Here is a 22,252-nt window from a genome sequence, read left to right on the forward strand (position 1 = left end):
GTGCAGTCGCTTAGAAAGCAGGAAACAAAGTCTTGCTTCCAGCAATATCTTAACAGCATATGATCGGTGCAGAGCTTTTCCCATCTCAAATACAGCGTAAAGGATATTAAAGCTGTGACAACAGCGTACGCTGACCCCATGGCGAATGATCCAGCAAAGATCCACAGGAAATTCCCAACGGATTGGAAGAAAGCAGCAGCATCAAATGCATTGGGATTCTCCTTAGGACTGTAAATTGATATAGAACTAGAAGGAAAAAAACCAAAGAAAGACGAGAAAACAATCACACTCTTGTAATACTCTTGTCCAAAGCATAAAAACTCTTTTGCACAGATGGATAGTACCAAAAGATGCGCCACTGCGCTTTCAGTAAAATAACAAAAAAAAAAAAAAATAGAAAATAGAACAAGGGAAAAAAGACAATAGGAAAACAATGTTGTACTAGAAATATTGTAAGAGTATTGTTTCCACATGAACCTGAAATTAAAACATGGTAAATGTTATTGAACTCTGCAGCAATAAGATCGCATTGAATTATTTATTGGCCAGGTGTTGCCTCTGTTCGTCTGCATTCACAAGTGCTTTTGACAAAGCATTGCACTTCTGTGACTGCTGCAGAGAAACTCCTCATGCAAATCAGTCTGGGCAAAGTTACCAGTGGTCCTCTCCCCTCCTTCCTCCAACACCTCAGCCCAGACGACTGAGCAGATCCCACCCCACAGTGTAACCTTTTCACTAACAGTGTTCAGAATGTCAACAGCCACAAATCAGTAGTCAGTGGGGGAAAGCACAAAGAATTGGTTCTAAATTTTCATTTATATCCAGTGCTAAACACAAACAGAAATATATGTTTATGAACAGGAACTGATGGCACCAGTGGGCAATCCATATAATTAAATATCTTTAAAGGTCAACTAGACTCTTTGTAGGCTGGAATAAAACGGCATACAAAATACTGTAACATACTATGCTTGATTACTTGTGTAATCAGTTTATTAAACTTACCTGGGGGGCTGGCTGTGGAGGCTGGAGACACAAGTCAGGGGCAGGCTCAACATATGAGGCAGGCAGCTGATTCCTTCCGGCAGCGGCCACGGCGGTCATCCATGCTGTTTGCCGGTCGCCGGGAGGAGGGGGAGTGAGGAGTCAGCAGTGCATATTTACTGACATCAGCCCTGCCTTTGGTCCCAGTCTGCTAAACCAGCTGGCAATAAGGAAGACGGAAGCCATGGGGCTTTCCCTCTTGCCTACATTGCTATAGGAGAACAAAAAGGAATAAAGCTTGGTTTGGCTCTGTTGATGGACTTGTCGTTCTTGTTGACTGTCACTTGTATTTGATCATTTTTGTATTTCTGCTGTTGAGTTTGTACTTTGTATGGTTGTGACTCTTTCACTGTCAATAAAAATGTTTTTTTAAAAAAAAGACTGCCCCCCTTCTGAATTTTACTTCCTGTTTATGAGGGATGGGATTGAGAGTAGACCAGCAGAGCCTATAGCTACATAGGCAAGAAAGAAGGTCCCTTTGCTTCTGGCTTTATTTCCATCCAGTTTAGCGGGACTGGAGCTGAAGGCAGGGTTGATGGCAGCTGAGTGCTGGAAGAGGCAATGGGTAAAAGGTAATGGGAGAGATCTTGGATCGAGGTGGAGAGAAAGAGAGTTGGAGGAAAGAGGAGAGAGAATAGGGAATGGAGGGGGCAAGAGAGGAGATGCTGGTTAGAAGAGTAAAAACAGAGGCGGAGGAAGAGAGAAAGAGAAGATACTGGAAGGGGGAGGGAGGCAAGAGATAGCAAAAATAAAACAAAACTGGAGAATAATAGGATGAGGTAGATGGAAAGCTGTAAGTAGATGAAGAAAGAGTTGCAGAAAAATAAATGGAGAAAAACTGAAAGGAAAAGGTTAAAATCAGACATGGATGTAGGAGAGAGGAAGTGAAGAAGACGGGAAGGAAAGAAGTAGCAGATAGACTGAAGACCCTGGAAAGAAAATTAAGATAAGACAGAAGAAAGCAGAAACTGGAAACTGGGATAAACATGAATAAAATGGCCAGAAAAAGGTAGAAAAAGAAAGAATTTTATTTTTAATTTCATGAACAGAAAAGTGCAGTTTTACAGTAAATTTACACTGCTTTCTTGTAGACTACAATTGAAACTCCCGGCAGCCATTCTGATGATGGCTCTGCACGGGGCAGGAGCTTAGGAAGATCGTTCCTTACCTGCTTCACCACTAGACCACCAGGTAAGATTCTGTGGACGCAGATTCGGGTTCGCTGCCCTTTATTAACCCCCTCCCCCTGGCAAGCACCTTTTACCTGCATCCTCCTGCCGCCGCCTTTTCTCTCCCCCGGCCCGACACCGAAGCGGAGAAAGAGGAGACTGAAGCACCCGCCCTGGACCCCACAACACGCACGGAGGGAGGCGATCGGAGGCGGAGACCATCAGGTAAGGTCCGGGGGTGGGTCAGAGCCAGCACAAAGTTATTTGCGATGTTTCACACTTCACGGTTCGGCTCTGCCCCTAAGCCCCGTGAATACCGAGGGAGAAGTGTATACTCCCCTCATGTAAAGAGTTTCAGTCTCTTGTAACCAAAGCGAATCTAATCTGAGTCTTATGAGTCATGCTATGCCTAAGAAGGTTCATGGCGACTTACAGTGCAATTTAGGGCATACAACTTAGTACAGTGCAAGAGTGCAATAGAGGTACATTATAGAACTGTTTGAGATTCAATGAGGTAGAGATTGTCTTACAGTGCAACTTAGAGAAATAATTTAGTACGGTTTAGGGGTGCTACAAAAAGTACATTATGTAAACATTTGGGGAAGGGGTGTAATACAGCAAAATGAGCTAAATCAGTTTGGTGAATGATATTATGAGGTAAACAGAGTCTGTGATACTGTGAACCATACATCAAAAGGCTTTTAGGCCACAACCCATTTTCAACACAAGCCGATTCCCTTGCCGCAGCAATGGGTTCCTGAGGAAGGAAATCATTCTCCAAAATGGAGCTTCGTTGAACCCGCCATTGACTTTCTGCCAGGAATGCACTAAGATAAGTGCTTGGCAAATTATATGCACATTATTACATATTGAAGATGCATATTTTTGAATTCCATCACATTGAACACTGGTTTGAAACTTACAGTTCGGTGTGTTTGAATGCATTAACAAACTTTTGATTTCAAGACCATTGGTTTTGGCATGAACTGATTTTCACTATATTTTTGCTTTGATATTTATGGCAATCACAGCGCGCGAGGTCCTAGGATGTTCTCACTGACTGTACCTGTCTGGGTTGTGGCCTAAAAGCCTTTTGATGTGTAGTTCAGTCTTAGTGAACCTACATTAGGAACTGAGGACCCTCACAAACACTTTATAATATATTACCCTGTTTCTCTGAAAATAAGACAGTGTCTTATATTCATTTGGGGCCCAAAAAAGGCACTAGGTCTTATTTTCAGGGTATGCACATGATCATCTTTCCCTTCCTCTCCTTCACCCCAATTCTTCCTCTTTCCTTTCTCTCCCCCATATGTGCATCTTTCCTCCCATCCCTCTCATCCCCATGTGCAGCAGAAGTTTGCACAGCTTCTAAGAACATAAGCAATGCCTCCGCTGGGTCAGACCTGGGGTCCATCGTGCCCAGCAGCCCGCTCACGCGGCGGCCCAACAAGTCCAGGACCTGTGTAGTAATCCTCTATCTATCCTTCTCTCCCTCTCTTGTGCAGCAGAACCCTTGAGCATCCCCACGCCCCAGCCCCCACCGCAAAGCTGAACACTTGCTGACCCTCCATCCTTCCCTCTCCGCCGACCGCGAGCGAGCCCTACCTTCATCCGAAGCAGCGCTGGGCTGGCAGCACTCTAAACAAGCTGCTTGGCTTTGGCCATCGGGGATTTCACTCTGCTGCGTTACTGATGAAACACGGTATCATTAACCATCATAATACTTAGATCATGTAGTGGTGATTGTCAACTTATTCATTCCATTCTAATAGTCTTGAGAGAATTCCTTACGGCCCGCACCTATCAGGTACGCTTCAACGGCAACCTCTCTAAAACATGGAGAAACCCATCAGGCATTCCACAGGGGTCCCCATTATCCCCTCTACTCTTCAACGTCTATATATCATCACTAGGCATGCAGCTGGCCCAGCGAGGTATAAAAGTATTCAGTTACGCGGATGACTTTACAATCATTATCCCGTTTATTACGTCACCCTCCGAAATCACCCCCACAGCAACAGAAGCGCTAAACCTGATGGAACAATGGACCACAGAATTCAAACTCAAGCTCAATTCAGATAAAACTAAGTTCTTTATAGCCTCGCCACACCCACATATCACGACTAAATCACTACGCATTAACAAACTCAACTACCCTATTCAACCAACAATGAAGGTTCTGGGGGTAATACTGGACCAAGGTCTAACTATGAAAGACCATGTAGACTCCCTAGTCAGAAAAGGATTTTTTACTCTCTGGAAACTTAGGTCCATTAGAGCATACTTCGACACCTCAGCATTCAGAATTCTGGTACAATCCCTAATACTAAGCCACCTTGATTATTGCAACATTACCCATCTGGCAATCTCTAGGAAGCAAATGCAGAGACTACAACTTATACAAAATGCAGCAGTCAGGTTGATCTTCGGGTTGAAGAAGTCCGATCACATAACCCCTTCCTACCGACTCCTGCACTGGCTGCCAATGGAGGCTCGCACGAAGTTCAAGCTAGGATGTCTCTGTTTTAAGGTATTATCAGGCCTAGCCCCTAAATATATAATAGACCTCTTCTCATTCCCAACTAACAGACATGAGAGAAGCACACACCTGAAATTTGTTTCCCCACCGGCTAGAGGATGCAGATATAAGAGACATCACCAACAACTTCTATCGTACCAAGCAGCCTTATGGGGCAAAGACCTAGGAAAACTAATCACACACTCAAACAACTATAGCGAATTTAGGAAACACCTAAAAACATACCTGTTCTTGAATTACATAGGTAACGAATAAGGTCAATAGCCCCCTTCGTAATTCCACCCACATCTGATCTTGCAAACTGTTAACCTCTAATCTCTAAACTATGAATGTTCCAATCAATTTATGAAACTTTTCTAACTCATTGTAAATAGCACGGAACTTCCCGTTCCGGCAGTATATAAACTGTTGTTATTATTAATGTTGTTAATATCAGATGTTCACTGTTATACTCTGTAATTCGCTGTCTGTACAGTTTCACCTCATTGTAAACCGCCTAGAAGTCGCAAGATTATTGGCGGTATATAAGAATAAAGTTATTATTATTATTATTAATATCCAGAAGATTTTTTTTTTTTTTTAACTTACACTTTATATACCTTTAACGAGGGTTTATCTTTTTCTAAAATGTAGTAAGCCACATTCAGATTAAATTCTGGTCTTCTGTGTTATAGAAATAGTGCAGAGACAAAGGACCATTAACAAAAAAAAAGTGATACGCTAATTAAGGGAGGGGCTTCCTCCTCTGTTTTCTCACTGCAAATGCGAAGCCCCCAACAGTCAAAGAGGATGCTTGAAATGATTAACCTAGATTGCATGTTGCCATCAGCATTCCTTCAATAGCATGCATGCAGTTCCATCACCTTATTTTTCCATACCTTGTGACCTCCAGCAGACAATGACCTGAACACCATCTTACGCTGCCCAATATTTTTTTTTTTTTCAAAAAGTTATTTGAAGCTAAACTTTTTTTTTCTACAAAGGGACTATATTGATGTGCACTCAGTTTTCATTTATTATTGTAAATTGATGTGTAGAATTACTGGTGGGCTTTCAATCTCTCTAGGAGATAGTTGGATTGAGACAGAGAAGCAGAGAGGCACATCTCTAGCTCAGAACACAACTGTGCATTAGCTTTTCCTTTAAGATGGTACAGCATCTGAGACTAAGGGGTAATTCAGACCCTGAAATAAGTTTACTCTTAAGAATCTCTTGAGCAAGGATTGCCAATTGGGGAAAATTGAAATAAATGGCATAGTAGGCAGCTATGTGATCCACTTACCCAGAGACACACTGAGCTGAAACCATCAAATTGATTTAAGCCAGTGCAATCAATTCTACTCACATGTGGTCCCACAGGAAAAAAGACTGAACCTTGTCGAAGCACCTAATCTTTTAGCTGGCTTGAGCTGGTCCTCCAAGTAAATCTATTTTGATGGACCCCAGAATTCTTTGGTTTTATTATTATTATTATTTTTTAACAGGAAGGCATTTGTGAAATGCGATGAATCTGATGCAAAAGTTGCCTGCTTAAAACTAAGTTTGCTTACAGCTTTAATGAATCTTCCTTTTCTGTCAAACCAAAACTAGTACAATGGTGCAGTCAAAAAAAAGATGGTTATCAACTGCCAACAAAGCCATGGCACAAATGAACCATCATTTTTCTGTAACACAAATGGAGTAATGTTTTTAACCATTTTAAGGGACCTTTTTACTATACCCCATGCCCTCCCAATGCGGCCCCAAAGAAGAAGCTTTTCAAAACCCGGACAAAGACGCCAATGCCTGCCTAATGCAGCTTGAAATGGTGGCAGTTCTCTCCAGAATACTTGGATCTTCTTCATACCATCTCAGGAACTGGGTCGCAACACCCACATGCTGTTGCTGGTGCAGGTCAGTAAGTTGTTTGGGAACCCATCGAGCGCAGACTTTCCTGTAGCCCAAGTCATCAAGCATTATGGCTGATATTCAAACTTGCAGTCAATTGAGACATTGTTATCTGCCGCTCTTCTCTAATCAAGGCATCCATCTGCCCTGTCAAAGTGCTCTTGTGTGCCTGATGTTGATGGGCAACCAGAAACATCTTCATTGGTTACACCTTTCTACTCACTCATAAACCTTTAATTGATTCATTTACACTTCTCCCTCGTCATTCGCGGGGGATAAGGGCAGAGCCGGACCGCGAATGGCGAAAAATCGTGATTATCCGGCTCTGACCCACCCCCACCTCCCTGCTGCCTTCCCGGCCTTACCTGGTGGTCTAGAGGGCTTTCGGGGCAGGAGCGATTTTCCTTCGAGAGACTACAGGAACTCCCAGCAGCCATTTCCTCATGGCGATCTGCACGGGGCAGGAGCGTAGGAAGATCGCTCCTGCCCCGAAAGCCCTCTAGATCACCAGGTATGGCCGGAAAGGCGGCAGGGAAGGAAAAAATATGGGGTTTTTAAAAGTTTAGACTGTTTTTTTTTTAAAAATTTTCCCCCTCCCCAGAAAAAAATCGCGATTATCTGAAACAGCAAATGGAGAAACCGTGAACAGGGGGGGGGGGGGGGGAAGTGTATTTATTTCTAGTATTTATGTACCACTTATAACCTAAGTAGTGTATATTCAGGTACTCAAGCATTTTTCCCTATCTGTCCTGGCAAGGCTTACACTCTATCTAATGTACCTGGGATTGTCATGGTGTTATGTCCATACTGAGTCAATATCCGACGGTGAATTTCCACAGGTTTCACTCCCTATGCACAAAGAAAGCTCACAACTGCATGCTGTTCTTTGATGGTGCAATCTTGAAATGGAGCATCCATGTTTCTGACCTTGTGGCTGCCACACGACTACAGGCCAAGTGCCACGAGTTATTTAACAGGCAATATACGAGTATATATGTTGCATTTCTCTAACTTTGTTCTGGATATTGCGCAATTTAACAATTCCCTTTAATTTTTTTAATTCACCGTTGTATTCTGCGGTAACTGTCAAATTAGTGCACGTTAATCCAGGCACTAAAAACATATGAGGGTTGAATCATAAGTCATGACAAGCCATCTGCTGGCTGTCTTTTCCACGGAGAAGCTAAGTACTTCCAATTGGTTTTTTGCTTTGTTGGATTTGGACGTTTGATATTTACACTTTGGCCCCCTGGATAAGGGGTAGAGACAATTTTAGTGAATGGTAGAGTGTGTTTTTTGATTTATTATATATTTTTTTCACACTCAGCACTTTTGCGTGCACTTTAATCACTTAAATTCACACGGAGAGAGCCCGGGGATGTTTCACACTCTTCTGGGTGTAAGCCAGTGACAGCCATTACTTCTGGGAGATTCCAGTGGGAGGCTGTGTGACTGAGGGCTCTCCCAAGCACTGAAAATTCATTATTTGGTTGTTTTTAGAGTAGATTTACTATTCTTGGACTTGTCTCTTCCCCCTTATCCAGTTCTATTTCTTGGGGTTTGGGAGCTCTTGTTTTTCTTCTGGAGGTCTTGAGGCAGGGAGTCCCCATCTTGGAGAGAGTTTGGTAGTGTAAAAACGAGGTGATAAAATTAAAAGGAATTTTCATTTATTCAGGGGTAGGGAACTCCGGTCCTCGAGAGCCGTATTCCAGTCGGGTTTTCAGGATTTCCCCAATGAATAATGCTACTCATCTTTAAAACTTTAGCCTCTGATGAACCCCAATTCATATCTAGACTCTTGATACCTTATAATACACAACGCTCACTTCGTTCTACTAACCAGAATCTTTTCTCAGTTCCTTCTCTGAAAATCATTGGTACAAGAAGGGCTGACATTTTTTCTGTGACGGGTCCCCTATGGTGGAACGCCCTTCCCCAATACATTCGTAATGAAAAAGATATTCTAATATTTAAAAAATTTTTTAAATCTTATTTATTTAGAGATGCCTTCAATGTTTAAAGCATAGCATGTTTATAATTGCTGAGGTTTTACCTCCCTTTACCTATTGTTATTTCCACTATTCTACCCCAATTGAAAATTGTAACTTTTATCCTTTCCTTCCCAACTATATGTTTGTTCAAGTAAAAATTTGTTGTTAAATTGTGAACCTCTTTTTACTTTACTATATTTTTGTTATGTACATCGCTTAGTGATTATAATAGGCGATTAATCAAATTTTGCTAATAAACTTATAAACTTAATATGCATGAGATCTATGTGCATGCACTGCTTTCAATGCATATTCATTGGGGAAATCCTGAAAACCCGACTGAAATACGGCTCTCGAGGACCGGAGTTCCCTACCCCTGATTTATATTGTATATTATGTTATATTATGTTACTATTAATTGTAGGAAATCTGAAAATCTTGAATGATATATATGTTACCTGTACAGATAATAGTGCATTGTATGTAATATCTACTGTTCTTTTATTTGTTTGGCACTGTTTTAGATTAAAAATCAATAAAGATTAAAAAAAAAAAAAAGAATTAGCTTAAGTTATTACATTTAAAATGGAAGTAACTACCATTTTGTTAATTTAGCTCCATCTTTAACACGATGATTTTTTTTTTTTTTTTGCTGCTTTTTGCAAATAATTATCTTATTGAACTGGAAGTAAGCATTTAGTACAGAAACAGGAAACACTGTTAAAAATCCAATGCTGATTTCTAATGCAGTTTTATTAGATGCTTCACTAGATACAGTATTGCAATGAAGAAAAAGTTTATTTTGCTCTCTTGCCTAGAGGTTATTACATATAGGAGAGGGATGTGGGAGTATAAATAGAGAAGGCCTTTCATAACGGCTGTCAGCCAGATGTAAAGCAATAAGGCAAGACCCTGCGGAGATCAATTGAAAAACATTTATGGCTGTTGAGGAGATGAGGTAGGAATGTAACTGATCTACAACATTAAAACTGGGAAACAAAAAATATCATTCAACTTAGCTAACAACTAGCTTCCCATACAAATAGCATGGGGATAAGTAAACCAAAGATTTCCATGAATCAGCCTGCTTGCCCTTTTGGGTGATGGTGAGAGGGTGCTGCCATACACTACAGCTGTTCCATGTACCTGACCATGTCTGTTATCCGAAGCCAAACTTTTTTGAATGTTACAGTGAAAGCACTGGTTTAGCAGATATGAGGAAACCAAGTTGAGAATGAAAGAAAGAGCTATCCCTTGAACTGAATGGTAGTGCAGAAGATGCATGATTTACACTTTCCTAGGGTTAACAAATTGTACGAGGACGTACAACATATAATATGTTAATATAATGAGTCAAAATGTTGTGTGGTCGTGGCACCAAAAGAGGGGGGGGGGGCTCTTAAAACCCAGCATGCACCCAAAAAGAGAGAGGAAAAGCCTCAGACTAGTGTAGCAGTAGAGAACCAAAAGGTACAAATCAAAACTTGCACTGCAGTCGCCTCCAACCCAAGTGAGTACTCCCACAAGCTCTGCTTTCTAACGCGACTCAGCATGCAGGAGAGATAATATCCGAGAGAGAGCAATTATCATTCCTAGTCAATCTTTTTGCTTTCATTTCTCCCCCCCCCCCCCCCAAATGGTAACCTGAAGAATATGTGATTTGTTTGTGCACTCACTAAGAAACACAGTGCCCTGGTGGTAAGAATAATGGAGAACGGACCATGACCCTGCTTCTAATCTAATTTTGGTATACCGCATCATCCCAAACCAAAGTTAAGGCTCGAGGCGGTTCACCAAAAAGGGTTACTAATATAAAGTAATAGTACAATCTTAAAGCAATCATTCTAAAAATGTTTGAAAAAGAAAGGCTTTCAAATATTTGCGAAAGATTTGATGAGATACACATTCTTAGGGCTCCTTTTACGAAGCCGCGTTAGGGCATTAATGCGCGGAATATCACACGCTACACTGTCACGCACATTATACGCTAACGCCAGTGTTGAGCTGGCGTTAGTTCTAGCCACGTAGCGCGTGGTAATATCCTGCGTGCGCTATAAAACGCTAGCGCACCTTAGTAAAAGGAGCCCTAAGATTAGCCGATAGTTCGATCCAAATGGAAGTAAGACTAAATGACAACGAATGAGAAAATAAAGACCTAGATGGAGGGCCTCTTTTACAAAGGCGCGCTAAGCATTTTAGCGCAGATTTAGCGCACGCTGAATCAACATGTGCGCTAACTGCTAACGTGTCCATAGGATAACATGCACGTGTTAGTGTTTAGTGCGTGTTTAGCGCGCAATAATATTTACCGTGAGCTAAAAAGCATAGTGCGCCTTTCTAATAGAGGGGGGTGAATGTCCTTAAAATGTTATTCATGAATAGATCTGTGATTGGCTTGTGTGAAACGCCTTAAAAGCTTGAAACAGAAACTCATTTCTTCAGGTATCCACTGTCTGTAAGCTCTTTTGGAAAGAGTCATTCTGACTATATTGTATGTAATTTGCTGTAAAGTGCACTATTTAGGGGAACCACAAATGATGGAACAGAGGGGTTTTTTTTTTCAGATTGTTATATTCTGTACTTTAAAATTCTACCAACTGATAACTCATTTCTACTGGATAAGGTGGAGAGCTGGGGGTGAATAGCAAAGGGAAAAGTATTGATTGAAACGGAATCTGTAGCTGGGAAAATAGGCCATGCTAGTGTGGCAGTCCGTCAATAACAGACTTGTTTCTATTAAAAGAAAAATCCTTCAAGGTCCTTTTAAACACTGCTCTCCATGTTTGTTCCAGGGTTGTTTGTTTCCCATTTTCTCTGTAATTAGTACATCAGGGGCTTCCAAGTTACAGCTTTTAAACAGTTATAGTCAGCACAAGACTATCTCTGGAAACAAATTTTGAAACGTGCAGGGCACTATGTTGGCTTGTTAGGCTGTGCCCGATAGGTTATCTAGGACCAATGCAGCAGATCAGGAGTAGAAGCATTACATGAAAATGCCTGCCATCACTGAACCTAGAAGCTTCCAAAGATGTGATGCAACCAAGCTTTAGAGCAGACACTTTGATCAGTCCCTGGTTATTAAGCCCTAAGGTACGTTTAGCACTTGAAAGACTGGCTACCGCAAAGCATGTTAAAGCATTAAAGAACAACTGAGAAGTATAGCATAGGTCTTATGATAATCTTCTAATGGAATAGTAAATATACTACATAGTCTAGGTTTCTATAACCATAGAGCTCTATGATCTCATAATGTAAGTCTTAGCCTATAACAACAATGCTCTATGATAACACAATGCAGGTGTAAAGAGCCTCAGCCTCTAGGGACAGGAGAAGATAGTGAATGTTGTGGATGGGCAGATCGGATGGGCTATTCGGACTTTCTCTGCCATCATGTTTCTATGTTTCTATGTCAATCAACTGCATGGCGCCATTTAAAAAAAAAAATTACACCTATCAGCACTTAAGTGTCAGGTAGGCATCATTAGACATTGCTAGGCGTCTCGATTTAGGCGTCGCTAGGCATTGTAAGAGTTCCTTGTGGAACTCTTAATTGGTAATTTAATTTTTTTTGGGATTGGTTGAAAACTGGCGCAGTCAATTACCATGCCAGTTAAGCCAATTAAAAAAATGTATGCGGATTCCAAAGTTGGGCATCGCTAGGTATCCTTGATTAGGGCGCCTGGTGGCGTCTAATCTAGGCATCCTTTATAGAATCCAGTCCTAAGTGCTACTGCGTTAATTTTTTTTTTTTTTTTTGCAGGTCCCACATGCCAATAGAAAAATTAGCACAGGATCTCCAGAAATAAAAATTTAAAGAGCCCTATTTTAAGGACATGCAATAAATGGGCTTAGCAGGCAGAAAAATTTCACATTAAAGCACATAAAGCACATTTCTTAGCACATCTTAATAAAAGATCCCTTTTGCTTGTTTCCATGTCCACCTCACTTCTCACACTCCAGTGCATTCTGCATTTTCCAGTGTTAGAAGTATAGCTCCTGCCATTTATTAAGATAGAAGCTCATACACAAGAATTGGTCCAGCATTCTGACTGAGAGGGTATCAGGCCACCAAGGCAAGATTGCCAAGTATTTCAAGACTATTTTTATAAAGGCACATAGGTGTCTACTTGGGGTACAGTATGTGTAGAAGTTGGGATGCCACCCTTTCTCTGCCTGAACTCCACCCCAAACATGACTCACGCATTCTCCCAGGGGAGCTCAGAATGGTTTACTTCTACTTATTCAGGTACTAAAGCATTTTTCCCTATCTGTCCTAGTGGGCTCATTATCTAATGTACCTGGTATCTAATGTACTTGGAGCACTAAGTGGCCTGCTTAGGACCACAGGGGTCAATGTGGGCTTGAACCCACAACTACAGGGCATCGAGGCTGTAGTTATAACCCTTGCACCACTCTCTCAGACATCATATAGTAGAAAATAGCAAGGTAACCATTGTTTGATGGTAAAACATAAAACGGCATAACATGGTCTATTGAGACATAGCATGGTGAGCTTAAAATGGCAGAGCATAGCACAGCAGTCATAGTATTACAAGCATGGCTGACAAAGTGAGATGCGACTTGGCAAAAAAGCAAGGCAAGTGTGTATAGCATGGAAGACATGGTAGAGTAAACACTGAGCAGCAAATATAGTATGGCAAACATAGTATGGTAAATATGGAATATAGTAAGTAGAGCATATTCTACAGAGATGGTGAACAGTATGACAAGGTGTGGAAGAACATTGAATGAGAGAATTTGGTCTGGTCTGGCATGGGACCGATCACCTAGCGTTTGAGACTTGAGGGTTGGGGCACCTTGTCAGCTGGTTAGGAGAATTTGGATCAGCACATTCTTATAGAGGGTCAGGGGAAGAGGGGAGTTTTTATTGTCTTCCTGAAGCTCAGTAGATCTTCTGATGATCTCATGGTGTTAGGTAGTTTATTCCAGAGGCGCAGTAGGTAGTGTGAGTAAGATCTTTTTTGGGCTGTCTCAAGATGAGGGCATGCACAATCGCTTCTCATCTTGCAAGCAAAGCAGTCAATTTGGGGCATAGGGCAGAAGTTTGGAGGCCATTTAGGCTGGTACCTTGGTGTGGAAGAGTTTGTAGGCCATTAATAGGCCTTCGAATATACATCATTGGTCGATCGGCAGCCAGTGGGCAGCACGCAACACTGGGGCGATCGGGTTTCATATGCAGGAATTTTTCAGGAGTTGGATGTCGACATTTTGTACTCATTGAAGTCGATGGAGGTTTTTTCCAGTGAGCCCATTTAGGAGCATGTTGCAGTAGTCCATATGGAAGAGGAAAAGGTGTAAAGTTGTTGGAGAAGTCTGGCTCTGAGAAGTATCATCTGATTTTTCATAGCTGTCAGAAGTAGTAGAACGAGGCGGATGCTACTTACGAGATGTGGTCAGACAGCGAAAGGTCACCGTCCAGGATCACCCCTAGGCTAGGTACTTTATCTTTGGCTGCAAGGGTGGTCAATTTTCTGAGGTTATTCTGAATCTATCCCCTTTCACCTTCATCCTATGCCCCCTCATTTCAGTTTCCTTTCTATTGAGACTCGCCCATGTGCATTTATGTCACGTAGGTATTTAAACCTCTTTATCATATCTCCCCTCTCCTGCCTTTCCTCCAAAGTATACATATTAAGATCTTTAAGTCTGTCCCTGTGTGCCTTATGGCAAAGACCATTTCAGCAGCCTTTCTCTGGACTGACTGCTAACACGCTGTTAATATCTTTTTGAAGAGGTGGTCTTCAGAATTGTACACAATATTCTAAATGAGGTCTTATACAGGGGCATCAATACCTCCTTTTTCATACTGGCCATTCCTCTCCCTATGCACCCTAGCGTCCTTCTAGCTTTGGCCATCACATTTTTAACCTGTTTGGCCACCTTAAGATCATCCCCAAGTCCTGTCCTCTTTCATGTACAAAAGTTCTTCACCCCTTAAACTGTTCCGTTCCCTTGAGTTTTTGCAGTCCAAATGCAAGGCCTTGCATTTCTTAGCATTAAATCTGAGCTGCCAAATTCCAGCGGCTGGCCCTGAATATCCGGTCTATTTTGGGCTGCTAAAATCTTAGCAGGCCAAACTGATATTCAGCACTGGCTGGCTAAGTTTATCGTGGCCAAAGATAGACTAGCTATTTAAGCAGCCTGATTTAGCTGCTTGACTTAGCTGACCGGAAGTACGAATTGCACGGCTTAGCCAGTTATCTGTTAACTGCTAATATTCCACAACCATCTTGCACTGACTATAGTACTTAGGCAGCTATGTGCTATTTAGCTGGCCAGGAGACATTCCTGACCAGTTAAATAGCACTGAATATTGGGCAGACATACTTCACATAGGCCCTCATTAACTAAGCCATGGTAGAGGTTTCTACCGCAGCCTGAGGCGCTAAATGCTTTAACACTCATAGAAATTCTAAGAGCATTGGAGCAGCGTCAGGGTATTTAGTGCTCCGAGCCATAGTAGAAATCTCTACCGTGGCTTCATAAAAGAGGGCCTCTACCATGGCTTTGTAAAGAGGGCCTAGTAAAAGGGGGAGGGATATGGTGTGCATTTTCTTGGCACTGTGAAAACTTTTACATATGTAACCCTTGACATAATTTTATAAAAATGCATGTAATTGTGAACAATCCTTTACAAAATTACTCAAAGATGTGCCCCTCCTAAACCAACCCCCCCCCTCTGAACCCCCCTCAAAAAAACACTGGATAACACTTTGAGACTGCAGTAGTTGGAGAAAAGTTATCAGAGTTCAAGAAGATGTAATACTCAAGATATGTGTCATTCTTTCTAAACACATTTTTCACTTTCCAAAAAAGAAAGTCACAAATAGGGGACTTTTATTTTATATGAATGGCATATTACTCTGACAGCGATCTTCCCTCATGGAGATCACTTACATTTCCACTGCTCTGTAATAAATATAAGCAGTTTCCATAGCAATTTTTTTTTTTTTCTCGCAATGTGTCTATGAAGACTTGAAATGCAGCTGCTAGTCTGAGACAAAAGCGAGATAACACCAGATGTTACTTGGCTGATTTTGGCAGTGTTAGGGGATTAATGTGAATTCACAAGTACGTAATCTAAATTGGTCTCTAACACTTCAGATTATTTGAGAAACTATTCTTGTTTATTTTAAGAGCTAGGAAATATCACAAGGAAACAAATCACAAACCAAAAGTGTCTTAAGAGGAAATTTCGCAAGAGTTGGTTTTTGAATCCAGATAAGTCATGATGCCCAGTTATCTAACAGCTCTTTGAAACCTCCTACCAGACCTTGTACTGCGTTCTACAAACAGATTAAGTATACACTGAAACAGGAGTAGATGCATGGACAGGACCAGTGAAAGGACCATTGTTCACAAGGGCATTTTCAAAATCGGGAGTTTCCGTCACCCCCACCAGCCCATACTGATGTTGATGAAGGAATCCAACATACTCAGCCTACTTTGCCAGGTACTAGTGCTAGGCAATGATGTAGTAAAGGGAGGGGGGAGGGAGTTGCGAACCCCCCGGGTGCCATCTTGGTGGGGGCAACGGCACCTCTCCACCCCTCTCCTCCCCGCTGCTTCCCACTGCTCCTTCATGGTGTCAGGTCAAAAGCGCGCCAGGACAAAGGCGCGAGCAGACAATTGAGCGCAGCGCAGAGGCGCGCGCCGAAGAAAATTACTGTTTTTAGGGCTCCGACGGGGGTGTGTGTGGGGGGGGAACCCCCCCACTTTACTTAATACAGATCGTGCCGCGTTGTGGGGGCGTTGTGGAGGTTTGGGGGTTTGTAACCCCCCACATTTTACTGAAAACTTCACTTTTTCCCTGTTTTTAGGGAAAAAGTTAAGTTTACAGTAAAATGTGGGGGGTTACAACCCCCCAAGCCCCCCACAACGCCGGCGCGATTTGTATTAAGTAAACTGGGGGTGCTCCTCAACAAAAACCCCCTTCGGAGCCCTTAAAAACAGTAATTTTCTTCGGCGCACACCTCCGTCTTGCGCTCAGTTGTCGGCGCGCGCCTTTGTCTTCCGTGTTGTTGTCTATGAACCCTCCTTCACTCCTCCCCTCCCCCCACCGTACCTCTAGCTCTTCGCTGGTGTGAGTAGCAGCTCCAACTTGCTGCTCACACCTGCCTCGACGTTCCCCTCTGACATTACTTCCGGGTCCTGTGACAGAGGAAGAGCCGACGCTGGTGCGGGCGGCAAGTTGGAGATGTTATTCACGCTGGGGAAGCCAAACAGATACAGGGAAGGGAAGGGTGCACTCGCGGATGGCAGGAGTGGCGGGGAAGGAGCATGGGGCGGAGAAGAGGGTGAAGAGGTCACCACTGCTTTGGGTATCTCCTACCCTTGCTACGCCAGTGGTGCTAGGTTCTGCTGCACCGCAACATCTCTCCTCTCATCTCTCTTCTTATATACCTCCCAGAGAACTCCGTTCCTCAGATAAGTCACTCTTAGCGTTACCCTTCTCCTCCACTGCCAGTGTTCCTTTCATCTAGCTGCCTCCGATGCCTGGAATAAACTACCTGAGTTTGTCCGTCACACTCCTTCCCTTCTTTAAAAGCAAACTGAAAACCCACCTGTTTGATATAGTCTTCAACCCATTACCGTACTCCCCACTGCTCTAGCCAGCCGATTAACCATTCCCCATAACTGTATCCATGGCATCCTCTTTGTCTGCCTTGTCAGTTTAGATTGTAAGCTCTTTAGAGCAGGGACTGTCTCCTTCGTGACTCTGTACAGTGCTACATGTGTCTGGTAGCGATATAGAAATAAGTAACAGTAGTAGTGCCTCGCACCAGACCTATAGCACTGGCATTCAAACAGTGAATAGTCAAACAGGGGCCTGAAAGCAGGGTACCTAACTGCTCCATGACCATAACCGCTATAGCAATAAGACCTTATCTTCTAACTTTGGGAGCACGTCTAAGAGGAAGAGTAGGCATGGGGCTGTAGCATTATGAAGATTGTGAGGATGCTGAAGCCACAGCTCGATCCATGGCTGCCCAGGATAATGGTGAGGAATTAGGGATAGCAGCCTTGAGGAGCAAGAGGATGTCAAAGAAGATGGACAGGAATGAGAGTAACTGCAGTCTGTCAAGAACATAATAGCCTTACTGGGTCACACCAATGGCCCATCAAACCCAGGAGCTGTCCTCACGGTGGCCAATCCAGGTCACCTGCACCTGGCAAAAACCCAAAGAGCAGCAACATTCCATGCTACCAATCCAGGACAAGCAGTGGCTTCCCCCGTGTCTTTCTCAATAACAGATTATGGACTTTTCCTCCAGGAACTTGTCCAAACCTTTCTTAAAACCAGCTACGCTCTCTGTTCTTACCACAAACTCTGGCAATGTGTTCCAGAGCTTAACTATTCTCTGAGTGAAAAAATATTTTCTCCTATTGGTTTTAAAAGTATTTCCCTGTAACTTCATTGAGTGTCACCTAGTCCTTGTAATTTTGGACGGTGTGAAAAATCGATCTACTTGTACCCATTCTACTCCACTCAGGATTTTGTAGACTTCAATCATATCGCCCCTCAGCTATCAGCTTTTCCATCAACATTACATATTTTTAATTCTGTTGTACCAGTATGAAGTATTGTTTTTATGAATTTGTATTTTTTCGCTGAAATATTTCAGTTTTTTTCTGTGTGAACCTCCGAGAACTGTTAGTAGAGCGGTATATAAGAAAATAAATTATTATTATTATTATTATCTGGTGGGTAATAATAAACCAGAATCTTTCCAGGCTATAACAATAGTAGATCTAGCCACATAAAGTCAATCCTTCAAGTCCCTTCCCCCTCCCCCACCAAAAAAACAACAACCAGATGGGCAGGAATGAGGAGAGGGTGGCAGCAGGTGTGTCTTGATTCCTGAATCATATCTACGCGGTTTACAAAAGATTATAAACTAAAAACAATTTAAGGATGAAAAAAAAAAATTATTTGGCCAAGTATTTTGAAAAGAGATAAGTTTTCAGTTAAGTTCTGAAATGCTTACAAGAACAACCTCCAAGCAATAACAATCGAAATTCTCTGTCGTGTGAAGCTGCTTGGAATATCTACTATTTTTTCAGTTGTAGCTCCTCAGCTCTGGAATAATCTGAAATTATTTGCGTGCTGAAGCCGCATTGGAAAAACTCAAAAGTCTTTTGGAAAGTTTCTTGTATAAAGATGCATTTGAGACGTAGATAAGATAACTTGCTTAGAGCCATCCACAGTTTCAATCAACCCTTATTCTCAGGACTCAAATCCTTTCCCTTATTTTTTCCTTCTTTTTTTTCTTTACATATTTTTCTTCATTTGTCATCTCCCCCCTCTCCCCCCCCCCCCCGTTAAAGGGAAGCAACGGGCGAGGGAGGAAGTAGGACCGTTGGATGATGGAGACAGAAAGGGAGTGGTAAAGGAGGAAAAAGAGATGGCAGACAGGTTAAACAAGTTCTTCTCGTCAGTCTTCATGAGCGAGGACACATCCAATGTACCAGAACCCGAAGAGATCATAAGTGGAGATCAAGAAGAAAAACTGTCGAAATTAGAGGTAAGCCATGAGGATGTCCTCAAACAGATAGCGACAAATCACCAGGCCTTGACGAAATCCATCCAAGGGTACTAAAAGAACTAAGAAACGAGATAGCGGAAACACTCCGACAAATTTGTAACCTATCCTTGAAAACTGGGGAGATCCCGGAGGACTGGAAAATTGCATACATCACACCTATCTTCAAAAAGGGATCGAGGGGTGACCTGGGGAACTACAGGTTGGTAAGCTTGACTTCAGTTCCAGGCAAGATGGTAGAAGCACTGATAAAAGACAGCATCTGTGAGCACATAGAAAAAAATGGACAACTGAAAGCGAGCCAGCACGGCTTCTGCAAGGGAAGATCGTGCCAAACAAACTTACTGCGCTTCTTTGAAGGGATAAACAGCCAGATGGACAAAGGGGAATCCATAGAAATCATTTATCTCGCCTTCCAAAAAGCCTTTGACAAGGTACCTCATGAGCAGCTACTTAGGAAGCTGTGGAACCACGGGGTGGAAGGGGACGTATATAGATGGATTAAACACTGGTTGGCAGGCAGAAAGCAAAGGATTGGTGTGAAGGGCCACTACTCGGACTGGAGGAGGGTTACGAGTGGTGTCCCGCAGGGGTCGGTGCTCGGACTGCTGCTGTTCAATGTATTTATAAACGACCTAGAAACGGGGACGAAGTGTGAAGTTATAAAATTTGCGGATGACACGAAACTCTGTAGCAGGGTAAGAACCGCGGAAGATTGTGAAGCCCTACAAAAGGACCTAAACAAACTGGAAGAGTGGGCAAATAAATGGCAAATGAGCTTCAATATAGAGAAATGCAAGGTCATGCATATAGGGAAAAAGAACCCGATGTTCAGCTACAAAATGGGGGGATCAGTGCTAGGGGAAAGTACCCTTGAAAAAGACTTGGGTGTGCTGGTGGACACAACAATGAAATCGACAGCACAATGTGCAGCAGCCTCAAAGAAAGCAAACCGAATGTTGGGTATTATTAAGAAGGGTATTACAACAAGGACGAAGGAAGTCATCCTGCCACTGTATCGCGCGATGGTGCGCCCCGCATCTGGAGTACTGTGTCCAGTATTGGTCACCGTACCTCAAGAAAGACATGGTGATACTTGAGAGGGTCCAGAGAAGAGCGACGAAAATGATAAAAGGTATGGAAAACCTTTCATATGCAGACAGATTAGAAAGGCTGGGGCTCTTCTCCCTGGAAAAGCGGAGACTCAGAGGAGACATGAGAGAGACCTTCAAGATCATGAAGGGCATAGAGAAGGTAGAAAGGGACAGATTCTTTTGCCTACTGGGAACCACTAGAACAAGGGGGCACTCAGAGAAATTGAAAGGGGACAGGTTTAGAACCAATGCTAGGAAATTCTTTTTCACTCAGAGGGTGGTGGACACCTGGAATGCACTTCCGGAGGTTGTGATAGGACAGAGTACACTACCGGGTTTCAAAGAAGGATTGGATAAATTCCTGAAGAATACGGGGATTGAGAGATATAGATAGAGGTAGAGATAGGTTATGATAGGGTATAGATAGAAGGACAAGGGGGACAAAATGATTTGGACAAGGATCAACTTACAGGTCATGGACCTGATGGGCCACCGCGGGAGTGGACAGCTGGGCGCGATGGACCTCTGGTCTAACCCAGTGGAGGCAACTTCTTATCCCCCTTTCCTTTTGTGTAGGTATAAGTTTGTATGAAGATAGATAGATAGATTTTTTAATGTAATAAATTGTCTTATTATTTGTCCCCTTTTTAATTTGTAATACGCATTGAAATGTTTAATATTGCATATACATCAAATTTTAATAAAACTTGAAACTTGAAATGCTAAAGTATGGTCCAGAAATTTCCTATTTTTACAGCCCTATACTGACGAAAAGTTGAATAGAGCATGAGACTTTCTACTATTTTTATACGGTGCTAGAGAGAATCTATTAACCATGTTTGGTACCAAGTTATTCCAGCTAAAATTTAAAAAAATGCATTTAACCAAACTCAACCTGAAGTCACATGATCTGATATTTACACTGAAAAAAATCTATTTCTATCTTTTGCCTTCCTCCTTTCCTCTTCTGCCTTCTTACTCTTTCCCTGCTTTCCTCTCCATTTTACTTTTCTTTATATACAATTTTGCTTCTTTTTATAGTTCTCCTTTTATGGTGTCTAACATTTCAAAAGCCATTATTGAGATGGCTTGGGGAAATCCACTGCTTGGATAAGCAGCATAAAATCTGTTTTACTCCTTGGGATCTTGCCAGGTGCTTGAGACATGGGTTGACCACTGTTGGAAACAGGATACTGGGCTTGATGGACCTTCAGTCTGTCCCAGATGACAACTCTTATGTTCTTATGTAAGCAAAGTATAAGATAATCAAGCCATTGTGACATCACTGAGTTTGACTCATAGGCATTGATGAAATGAGGTACAGTGGTACCTTGGATTACGAGCATAATCCGTTCCAGGAGCATGATCGTAATCCAAAATGCTCGTATATCAAAGCAAGTTTCCCCATAGGAAGTAAGGGAAACTTGCTTTGATATGTTCCCACCCCCCACCTTCCCCCCTCCGAGGCCAGCAGCGCTGCTCCCCCCCTCACGAGAACCGGCATTGCTTCCCCCGAAGGCCCCCCCCCCCCGCGAACCGGCACCCTCCTCCCTGCGATCCGGCACCCCCCCCGCCGCCATCGGGCACCCCCCCCGCCACGACCTGAGATCCCCCAAACCACCCGAACCCTCTTCTTACTTCTTACTTACATGCTCAAGGCCCGGCACAGGAAGCAGATTTTCGGGCACCGGCACCGTGTTGGACATGCTGGTGTCGGTGCCGATGCGGAGGCTACACTGGAAGTAAGAAGAGGGTTCGGGTGGGTTGGGGGATCTCAGGTCGCGGCGGGGGGGGTGTCTGATGGCGGCGGGGAGGGGTGCCGGATCGCGGGGGGAAGGTGCCAGTTCGCGGGGGGGGGGGGGCGCTCGTACAGCGAGGCAAGCTCGGTTTACGAGGCACCAAGTTTGCGAATGTTTTGCTCGTCTTGCAAAACCGGTGCACTCGTAAACCGAGGTACCAC

At 43.0% G+C, this 22,252-nt stretch overlaps 1 protein-coding gene across 4 annotated transcripts in view; it reads right to left on the reverse strand.

Annotated features, from left to right (window-relative positions):
* SLC9A9 (solute carrier family 9 member A9) overlaps nucleotides 1-22,252 on the reverse strand; it is a 463,721-nt gene that overhangs the window by 257,438 nt on the left and 184,031 nt on the right. For all 4 annotated transcript variants that reach the window (XM_033958486.1, XM_033958485.1, XM_033958487.1 and 1 more), the window contains exon 7: nucleotides 108-246. In XM_033958486.1, coding sequence (XP_033814377.1) covers nucleotides 108-246 — 139 coding nt within the window. The remainder of the gene's footprint in view (nucleotides 1-107; nucleotides 247-22,252) is intronic.

Source organism: Geotrypetes seraphini, chromosome 9 (assembly GCF_902459505.1).
Source record: "Geotrypetes seraphini chromosome 9, aGeoSer1.1, whole genome shotgun sequence".
Taxonomy (NCBI): Eukaryota; Metazoa; Chordata; class Amphibia; order Gymnophiona; family Dermophiidae; genus Geotrypetes; species Geotrypetes seraphini.